The sequence below is a fragment of the Monoraphidium neglectum genome (genome assembly GCF_000611645.1).
Source record: "Monoraphidium neglectum strain SAG 48.87 unplaced genomic scaffold scaffold00466, whole genome shotgun sequence".
In the NCBI taxonomy this organism is placed as follows: Eukaryota; Viridiplantae; Chlorophyta; class Chlorophyceae; order Sphaeropleales; family Selenastraceae; genus Monoraphidium; species Monoraphidium neglectum.
In genome coordinates this window covers 215-10439 of record NW_014013162.1, presented here as the reverse complement: position 1 = coordinate 10439, position 10225 = coordinate 215, and the positions used below count along the sequence as shown (strand labels likewise).

At 59.0% G+C, this 10225-nt stretch overlaps 2 protein-coding genes across 2 annotated transcripts; one reads left to right on the top strand and one right to left on the bottom strand.

Annotated features, from left to right (window-relative positions):
* Nucleotides 1-261: 261 nt before the first annotated feature.
* MNEG_3636 (hypothetical protein) lies at nt 262-2249 on the bottom strand (the record flags this gene model as incomplete). Its single annotated transcript, XM_014047884.1, has 5 exons — nt 262-613; nt 968-1055; nt 1502-1571; nt 1787-1903; nt 2115-2249. 5 exons carry the CDS (start codon nt 2247-2249, stop codon nt 262-264), a joined length of 762 nt encoding a protein of 253 aa, XP_013903338.1.
* A 977-nt stretch (nt 2250-3226) lies between these two features.
* Nucleotides 3227-9650, top strand: MNEG_3635 (hypothetical protein; the record flags this gene model as incomplete). Its single annotated transcript, XM_014047883.1, has 16 exons — nt 3227-3392; nt 3872-3992; nt 5064-5135; nt 5320-5449; nt 5707-5716; nt 5928-6034; nt 6260-6337; nt 6708-6747; nt 6979-7117; nt 7289-7353; nt 7544-7676; nt 7937-7992; nt 8208-8321; nt 8528-8594; nt 9121-9235; nt 9441-9650. 16 exons carry the CDS (start codon nt 3227-3229, stop codon nt 9648-9650), a joined length of 1623 nt encoding a protein of 540 aa, XP_013903337.1.
* Between the last annotated feature and the right edge of the window lie 575 nt (nt 9651-10225).

Below are 10225 nucleotides of genomic sequence, written 5' to 3'. Positions count from 1 at the left end.
AGGCGCACGCCTCACGCACACAGCCCAGACCGCCGGGGACCTGTCTGCCCCTGCTAGGCGCAACCTGATCGGGTCCCCCATCGCCCCCCGCCTTCGCCCACCGAGGGCGCTAGCTCTTGTCCCCCCCTCGTCGTCTGAAAGCAACAGCCATTTGAGATATTAGCAGCAGCTCGCTAGTCAGCCAAAGGTGCATCCGTTACAGCACCCCCGCGCGCACGCGGGCAGCGCCGGCGCGCCATCCCGCTGCCCCATGCCGCCACCTCACGCGTCCCCTGCAATCTCGCGCCCAAACTGCTCCAGGTAGGCCTCCATGAACGCGTGGCGCCCCTCCGCGAGAGCGCGCCCAGACGCCGTCTTCATGCGGCCCTTGAGGGTCAGAAGCTTCTCATGGAAGTGGTTCAGCGTCGCGGCGCCCCCTTTACCCTTGACCGTGCCGCCGCCCCCGCCGCCCTCGTTGGCGGGCGCCTCGGCGGCCGAGTGCTGCTGCATGTACGCCTCCCGCGTGAGAGCCTCGGCCGGCCGCGGCGGCTGTTCTGGGTCGTACAGCGGCCGGCCGAAGCGGCCGCCGAACGTGAAGCAGCGGGCGATGCCAATGGCCCCAATGGCGTCCAACCTGGCGGCAGGTAAGCGCATGCGGCAGCAGGTCGGGTGTTAGAGGCGCAAGGTGTAGTCCAAAGCCGCACTGGAGTGGGACTTCAAAACCAGCTGCGCCGTGGTGCGAGCAGCCCGGTCTAGGTTTGGAATAAGGATCATTGCAGCATCCCGCGATTGTCCGCTGCTGTAGTGATGCAGGCTTATGGGATTAAACGCTGAAGCGTCCATCTTGTGCGAGCGGTCACAGCGGCTTCCTGGTGTCAAGCAAGAGCGTCCGGCGCCCGCTTCACGCGCTCGCTGTAGTGCCCCAGAAACACAAGCACACGCGCACTCACACGCACACGCACACAAACTCCCCAGCACAAGCATGTACCTGTCCGCATCCTGCACGACCCGCGCCTCCAAGCTCAAAGCCACGGCGGGGGCCGCGCCGCTGGCCGATGGCAGCTCGTCCTTGAAACCTGTGTTGGGTGCGTGTTAGGGTGTGGGGATGGGGCAAAAATAGGAGGTTTGGGGGGAAGACGGGGGTTGTCCTTCAGGCGCGCTCAAGCGTCGATGACTTGCGTGCCAACTCCCACGTTGCTGGTGTGAATTGGCTCTAGAGACGGCCATGCGGCACGGCTCAAAGGGGCAGGAACAGCCTGCACTCTGGGGCGCGCGGCGCTCCTGCGCGGCAGCTCTGCAACATTATCGCCCGCAGCCCACGCGCGCCCTGCGTGGCTCACAAAAACAGCAGTGGCAGTGCTTAGGGATACACGCAAGAACTTCCACGCACGCACGCACGCACGTTCACGGGCATGCACACGCACACATGCGCGCGCACGCACACACACACACACACACACGCACACACACACACGCACACACCATGTCTCAATTCAGCTGCTGGCGCCCTCTCGAGGCCCACCTATCCGAGTGATGATCTCACAGACGCGGTCTATGGTCGGCTGGTCCACACCCAGGGGCGGCAGCAGCGCCTGCGCTGCGAAATGTCGTGGTGCGGCCGCCGGTCCAGGGCTCACAAGTCACCAGGGGACGCACGGTGCGCACAGAGTGGCAAGCAGCCGCCAGGCTTGCTTGCATGCTGCAAAGGCCTTGCCGCTGCGCCCGTTGCCCACAGATGATCCTCATCACATGACCGACCATCTGCCCGCCATGGGCATGACAAGCTAGGACGCAATTGTGATCGCACCTGGACCTCTGCGCACGCCAGTGCATGGGTGTCCGCCCCGGGCTCCGCATATTTCCAGTCGCTGACGTCATGCAGCAGCGCCCCCAGCTCCACGGCAAAGACCTGGGCCTCCGAAAGCTGCGGGGCCGGGCGGCACAGGGGTTGCGACGGCGACAGGCAGCGGAGTGCAATGCTCAGAGCCGTCGGCCGGCCTGCGGACTGAAATCTGCTGCATGCCTCCTGAAACGAAGCTGCCCATTTCATGAAGCCCTCCAGCAAGCAGACACTCCGTTAAGCAGGTGACTGGGCTGCTGAAGCAGGACCTGAAAACCCAGGGGCACAACCAGACCTGCTCATCCTGGGCGATGCGAAGTGCCAGTGCGCGAACGCGCGCAATATGCGCCCAGTCGTGAGACGCGTCGTTGCCCTCCAGCGCGTTCTTCACATGCTGTTCGATCTGCTGAATCACATTTTTGTGACTCATTGTCACTCTGGAGGGCTAGTGCGCCTGCTGTACTGCAGATCTCGTGTTCACAATCGCGAGATCCAAGTTACTTCTACAGGTTCCTGCAATGCTGACATTGAAAGCTGAAGAGGACAAGTTTCTGTTTCTTTTGCAGCAAACAACGTGACATAGCAAGACCAGGTCGTAAGGCAGCCGCTGGCACAGTGGCAATGCAGCGCTAAACGCCTCCCTTGGTGCCAACTGCCAGGTCTATCATCGTCAGTTAGGCGTCCGCATACTGGACAGAATACGTGGTATAATTACGGTAGCTTGCATCTGCTTGGAGTGTATTGGACAGACAGCCTTGCATCGCCTGCGTTTCTGGTCGCCAATGTACAAATCCAGACGTCAACAGGCTGGCAAGGCAGGACTACATTTCGCCTGCGCAACACGGCATGCACACAAGCCCAGAGTTCCACTGGTAATTTTACCCCCTATCCTTCCCCCCTGCTGACCAGTAGGCGGGGCGGCTGACCAAATCTCGCGTAATGTTGATGATGTTGTGATCCGTAGAAACAAGTGGTACGCAAGCAGAATGCACAATTTCAGGCTTAATCCTGCAATTTTGTGCATTTTGTCGCTGTGCTGGCGGCACGCCGCAGTGCGCTGGCAGCAGCGCAGATCCAGCTCGGGCTGCTGGCAGTCCGCTTCCAAGCCAGATGCATGGCAGTGCGAGGTAGATCCCAACGGCGACACACAAGTCTGCAAAGTAAATTTGACACATCTTGCCATCTTTGGCTGTGTTCCAGGAGGCAAGGTGACGTACCTGAAAAACCCGTGCCTTGGCGGCTTTAGCTCTGCACGCCCAGGAACAGCGCGATCACGCGGAGCGTAGATGACGATGCGATCTATCAATCAAATATATAGAAAAACTTTCTATCAAATAAATCAACCAGCAACACGGGATCCAACTGCTTTGCCGTACTACGGGTTGTTTTCAGTTCTGAACAGCTTCAATGACGCTGCCACCCAAGGAATTGATCGACATTGAGCGGGATCGCCGTGGCGGCAAGACGCCCTCGGACGAGGGCGGTGCGGCGCCCACACAGGAGCGCCGCAACCGTGTGCTGGCCGCATGCGCGTGCATCCTGGGCAATGAGACCGCCGAGAGGTTGGCATACTGTGAGTTTTGGCTGGATTTTTAGACCAAGCGCACCCATGTTTTGCCGCCGTTGCAGCTGAGGTGTGTGTGCCCCTTGCAACAACAAGCGTAGTGGCATGCTGCTTTGGCTTGTGGTACAAGGCTGGGTCAGCTCCTGAGCTGAGTATGCTCACCCCTGTTCGAGTGCTCGAATAAATAGGCTTGTGCATCCTCATCCACTTTGCTGACAAAATCCTTGGCAAACTGGCGTCGCCTTTCCCATGCCAATCAACCCCTTGAGACCCCGGCTCCGACCTTGCCCTACGGCACCCTTTGAGCACACCAGGCATCTCTCCTTGCATCACCCACGTTGCCCCGCACGGGTCGTTGCACCTCTTGCCTCTCCAAGCTCTTCACAGCCTCCATAACCATTTCCCACCAACGCCCAGCGCACGCCCTCTGCAAACGGTTCCCATCGTCACACGCTTCCCCAATCCAACCCCGCGCGTCAAACCCACAGACGGCCTGGCAACCAACCTGTCGCTGTACGCAAAGCAGTACCTCGGTTACCCCGCGTCTCAGGCGACGTCCCTGCTGCAGGCCTGGAAGGCGTCCGTGTACCTGACGCCCCTGCTGGGCGCGTTCCTCGCTGATGCATACCTCGGCAGGCGCGTGCACTGTCAGGGCGGCGCCGTGCGCTCGCCGCCGGTTGGCACACTGGATTGGCTGGATTGTGGTCGTCAGATTTGTCTTGCGCGGGCATACATGCGCTTGTGGCAACCTGGAGCGCCGGTCAATTGCTGCCCCCTCAACACAAATGATGTGCCTCTCCCACAATCCTGAATTCTAAAGACCATCCACACAAACACGGCCCCCGTTCTCACCTTCTCAAACCTGCATCCGCGACAAACCCAGGTTCTGGGTAATCCTGCTGTTCTCATCATTCTACCTGACAGGCCTGGCTGGCACCACCGCGGTCAATGCGGTCCCATCCCTCGCGCCCCGCTTCCACCAGCCGCCGGCTTCGGGGTCGTTTGGGCAGACGCGGTCGATGTTTTGGGCCTTCATGTACCTCATCGCGCTTGGTGGGCAGCGAAGCGTTTGTGACTTGGGGGAACAAGAGAGGATAAGGGACATTTGGAAGTAGGAGGGGCGCAGGGGTTTAGATAGGGAGTGATGTTGGCTACCGCACTGCAGTGCGATTGAGGGGCGTGTGGGCGGGCTCGGTGAAAGAGAATATTCCTTGCTGGTACTAATTATCAGTCAAGGGCTGGGAAGGGAAGGGAAACCGCAGCTGGCACTTGCAGCACAGTTGCCTGGCACTGCTTGCCTCACCCCTCCCATACGCTGCATCACCAGGAACATCGCAACACTTAAATGCACACGCGCATGCGAACCAACCCTGATGGCTGCTTGTAGGCTCCGGCGGCATCAAGGCGTGTGTGTCCTCATTTGGTGGGGACCAGTTCCGTGAGGACTGCGCAAGAGAGCGGCGCTGGCGCTCCAGCTTCTTCAATTGGTGCGCCAGCAGGAATACGTCTACAATTTGACCTTGAGATCAGGCAATGCATGTGTATGGGTGACAGCGAGACCTGTGCTGCTTGAGCTGTCTCTGCTGACCCTGTCAAACGTGCACGCAACTAAGTCAATTGTGAGATCCAACGCCCTGCCTTTTTTCTTTCTACCACCTCATCAAAACCTCCACGCGACAGGTTTTATTTCTCTGTCAACGTGGGGTCGCTGGTGGCGACGCTTGTGGTGGTGCCTGTACAGGAAGCCAAGGGGTAAGCGCACAAGTATTGTCACAGGTTGCAACGTGTCAAACGCACCTTGTGTCATTTGATAAACGCTGTGCAAACCTGCGCACCAAGCTCCCCAACAGCCCTGCTCTAAAGACAGTCTGCAGGCAGCCTTTGACTCGAATCCCTTTGAACCTGTATGCTGCTGCGCTGAACCCCCTCATGGCAGCTACGCCATCGGGTTTGGCATACCTACCGCCCTCATGGGCTGCGCCATTATCATCTTCTTGCTGGGCGCGTTTGCCAAGCTGTACACGTACGTACCGCCCGAGGGGTCGCCTCTGTACCGCATCTACCAGGTGTGTTTCTGCAATGCAGCGGAGTGCGCACCCGTTGTCAACCTGGTGACCCGCGCTCAGTGCAGCGCGCGTGGACCCAGCAGCACACACTTTGCTGTGGGTGGTCATGATGCATTAATCCCGCTGTCTGGATGGATTGGGCATTTCTGGCTGCGCTGTGCTTCCATCCACCATCTGCTAGCCGTGCTGTGTGTGCTGTGTCCTGTGTGAAACAGCCAGCCCTCCTTCCCCACTTTTTTGTCTTCACTCTGTGGCAGGTCCTGGCAGGTGCCTGGCGGCAGAGGCGCCAGCCCGTTCCTGCAGACGCCTCAGAGCTCTTTGGTGCGTGCCCGCATGGCAAGCGCCTTTGATACACCATCCACCACCATCGCCCAGCAGCACGGTGCTTGTGGCTTGGAAAAGTGTGGATCATGAGGACAACACAGCTGATGTCGTACAAACAATGTTGTATGGCCTCTACTGTACACCATTTTTGCAGAGCCGGCGGCTGGCGAGGGCAGTGTGAAGTTCACAATGGCGTACACTGACCGCATGCGGGGCCTGGACAAGGCTGCCCTGCCACATGGGCGGGCGGGGGTGCACCAGGTAAGGGGCGCGCCGCCGCCGCAGGAGCAGCAGCAGCAGCAGCAGAAGTAGCAGTATGCTGCAGACGAGTGCCTGCAATGCACGCATGCTTTGGATACTCAGCCTGCTTGTCTTGCCATAATGCACAGGTGCATCAAAGGGGCGGCTTGAGTTTGGCAATGCCAACGTGGCTGATGTCACGGAACCTGAAACCAATGAAACCCACCGCGTCATGCCTCCATCCAGGTGTCGCGCACCGAGGTTGAGGAGACCAAGGCTCTCCTGGGCATCATGCCGGTGTTCCTGGTGGTGTGCATATGGCAGGTGGGTGCCGAGGGCCACATTAATTGGCTGTGCCGTATCTATGTCATGGGGCGCTGTAGTACAGGCTGCAGCTGGAAACACAGGGCAAGACTACTGAAGATTGGGGAGATGCTCACTGGGTTTTACTGTCAGTTATCAAAGCTAAGTTTGGGCTGAGAGGCGCAACAGCAGTTGAAAATGCATCGCCATAGTTGGTGTGTTGCAAGTATTTAGAATCTTAGACCTCTGGTTTGAACAGCATCAGGCATGCAACATGTATTGATCTCCTGAGCCTGGCAGCAGCTGTCAAGTTGAGACAGATAATGCCCGGCGCGAACATGCGGATCTGCACTGACAACCAGAGCTTGACGCAATTCCACGTGCATCGCAGATGGCATACGACCCGATCTTCACGCTCTTGCCACTGTCTGGTGAGGCGCAACTGACGCTGACACCGCGTATGAGGTTCCACCGCGTGTCCCAAACCCCCATCCCGCACACCCCGCGCATGCAGTCCGTGGTGCACCTCATGCTGCGAGCCGCTCACTTGCCTGCACCCTGGATACTTGACACATCGGCCAGGGTTCCGCATCTCAAGCACGCGGATCATGTCTTATGTCCAAAACCCCGATAACAGAGCTCTGATCTCCAACCCGCTGCAGGTGATGTCATGGACCGTTCCATGGGCCACAGCTTCAAGATCCCCGCGTCCTCCATATCATTTGCCAACACTTTTGGCGTCATGATCTCTGTGGCTGTCTACGACATCTTTGTGGTGCCCATCGCCGCCAAGATGGGCCGGTGAGGAAGAGCCCTTTCAGGAAAAGGCCACCTTTTGCGGTCAAATGAAGTGTCGGACAATCTGCAGGGCGTGGCTCTGCGGTTTTGGTGGTTGTCATTGCGCGTCTGCAAAGTGCAATTCCGCTAGCGCTTGCTTCCCAGAGGCACTGCAAACCTTGGCATCTCAAACAGGCCGATCAGCACCATGTCGCGCATTGGAGCCGGGTTCATCGTGGCAATGATTGCAGTGCTGTCAGGTGAGCAGCCACATATGGGCGCAGCATGAGGGCAGGGTACACGCATCCAGTGCGCATATCTTGTGGCCGCCCTCAGCTTGATCAACACGATCTGCTCTGTCCTTGGTTCTGTTATTGGACAGCATTCATCGCTCTGAGACGACTTTACCACTCGCTTTCCTGCCTGCGAATCCTGTTTTGATACACGCAGCTGGCTTCATAGAATTGGCGCGTTACCGCGCGATCCGCCACTCCGGCCTGGTGGCCAAGTGGGAGGCAGCGTCGGCAGCCAACCCCAAGGTGGACTACACCGATGCAGAGTTTGTGCAGCCTATGAGCATTTGGTGAGTGCAGGCTCTTGAGCACTGGCTGTTCGAACCCAAATTTGGGTATACCTAAACCCAACATCCAAAACCCTTGCAGTGGCCACGGTTGCCGTGACTAGTCCCTACAACTCAGTTTTGCATGGCGTGTGTGGCTGCAAGTCGCCCATCCACCGCTTCTCTAAGCTGATAACCCCAAGCAAAAGGACAGCAAGTGTTTTCATGTCGATCCGCCGCTTGCAATGCCGGCCGACTCTCCAACACCAACCAACAACTGCCAGGTGGCAGGCTGTCCCTTACTTTGTGATGGGAGCAGCTGAGACGCTCACCAACGTTGGTGAGCGGTGATCTGGGTTGGTGGCGCCCCGCCAGCCAGTCATGCCTGCTCTTTCTGTGTGATGTGTGCCACTCAGTTATGTGGTATTCGATGACTTCAATCTGACTTTAGGCATTCCAAGAGCCACCATCCTGCCGCCACCCTCATCATTGACTGAGCACAGCACTAACGCCGTGCGCCATCACCACACCCGTGCTCAAATCTCCTTAACAAAGGCGTGATGGAGCTGTTCTTCAACGAGGTGTCTGAGGGCACCAGGGCGCTGGGCTCCAGCATCAACCTACTCACCACCGCCATAGGCACATACCTGGCCGGCGCACTAAACATCGGTGAGTGCGCGTATCGCACTGCTGCGCTGTCACTGTCTTGGTGTGTGTGTGTGCGTGCGTGTGTGTGTGTATGTGTGTGTGTGTGTGGTATTGGGCTGCACACGTCTGTGCACTTGTGTGCGTGTACGTCTGGATGGCAGCAGCGATGCCTTTGCCTGCATATGAATCACCCGCTGGCTGCATAACCCACACACGGACCCCTGCAGCCATTGCTGGTGCGACAACCGCCGACCCCTGGGTGGCTGACAACCCCATGTACGGCCACTACGACCTGTGAGCACCACGTCATGGGATGGGCTATACAGCACGCGACTTCAAATTAGTTTTGTTGCGTTACTGATGCAAACATGCGATCACCAAGAAGCGCAGCAGGGACGGCGGGGTGGTGGCGGTTCGAGCAGAGGCTCACGGTCGGCGCCAGTCGTCGGTGCAGTGGACACCCCAAGGGGGTGGCGCTCTTTTCGTGTGTCTGGAAGCACAACTCAAAGGCGCTCCTGCGTCAGCGCCTAATTTCCCAGCTGCCCCTCTCTGTGGGGCGCGTACAGGCCGCGTGCCCATCCACAACTCCGCCTCTTCTGGCGGCTCGGCGCCCCCTCGTTTGACTTGCGACCCACCCTTGCTGCCTGTCTGCAACCGCCTCGCCTCACGTTAACCCCTGCCCCCACCAACCCAGGACAACCCACCGGTGCCATCTCCACAGCACCTGGAAACCCCAGCACTTAGCAACCGATGCAGAAACATGAAATATTGTGGGTTTGGCAACCACATACAACAACGTAATCCCTCAACCCAACCCCAGGTACTACTTTGTCAACGCGGGCATCCTGGTGGTGGGGTATGCGGCCTTCCTGCTGGTGGCCCGCAACTACAAGGAGAAGCCAGTGGTGCCGCACCACCTGCTGCACGGCGGCAAGGTGGGAGCGACTTACTGGTTGTCTGCAGGTGTCGTTGTTCATGTGTGAGGATGTATGGGGGTGTGCGTGTGCATGTGTGTGTGCGTGTGCGTGTCACAACTTGCTTGTCACAACAAACGCGAGCAGCTTTGAGCCTCCAGAACACATCGCATCACCCCGAGTCCGCCACCACCTTATCGCCCTCACCTGGTTTGCCCCATCACAGGCCAGCGCCGCCATCGCCACGGCCACCGGCGGGCGGCACGACGACGACGCCGGCCCCGCCTCCCCCGCCGGCTGGCGCAGCGCCGCAGGGCTGCGCTCCCGCTGGCCGCGCATGCCCGGGTCTCCGGGCGGCTCCAGCGGCAGCCCGAGGGACGGGGCGTCGCGGTCGCCGCTGGAGGGGCTCTCGCCCAGGGCACAGGACGCGCTGTGAGGCGCACAGGAGCGAGTTTTTATGCCTCGCCGCCGGCCGTCCGCGCGGCTGCGGGCTGGCGTCGTCCTTTGTGGCGCCGCGCCCCGGTGACCGTCGCTTGCCCAGGGGGCACCACCACATCCTGTCGGCATTTTTCTCATCGGCTGGCTGCACTTCATTTTACGACGAACTGCTGCCATCATATCGGACTCTATTTCTGAGCCAGTGCTGCTTTTGAATTATTGCGTTCCCTTCAGCTTTGAATACCTCTCTTGGCACCTGCCCAGCATGCTGACAAGCACTGCTGCTGTATCATGACGCAGCCAATCAGCGCTGTTATATCAACATGCAGAGCTCTGCCCGCCCACTCCTGGCGGATATCTTGTAATGCCCCGCTTGCCCCCAATGTGATACGAACCCACACCGAATGTGGCAGCAGCAGCTGCAGAAGGTCAAAAGCATGCCTTGACACCGCAGTCAACGACCGTGACTTCACACTTCAAACATGGATGGTCACAGCACGAGGGTGAATATGTCCGGAGAGACTGCAAAATACAGGCAAGAACCATACGGTACGTGCCAAGTGGCAAAAAAGG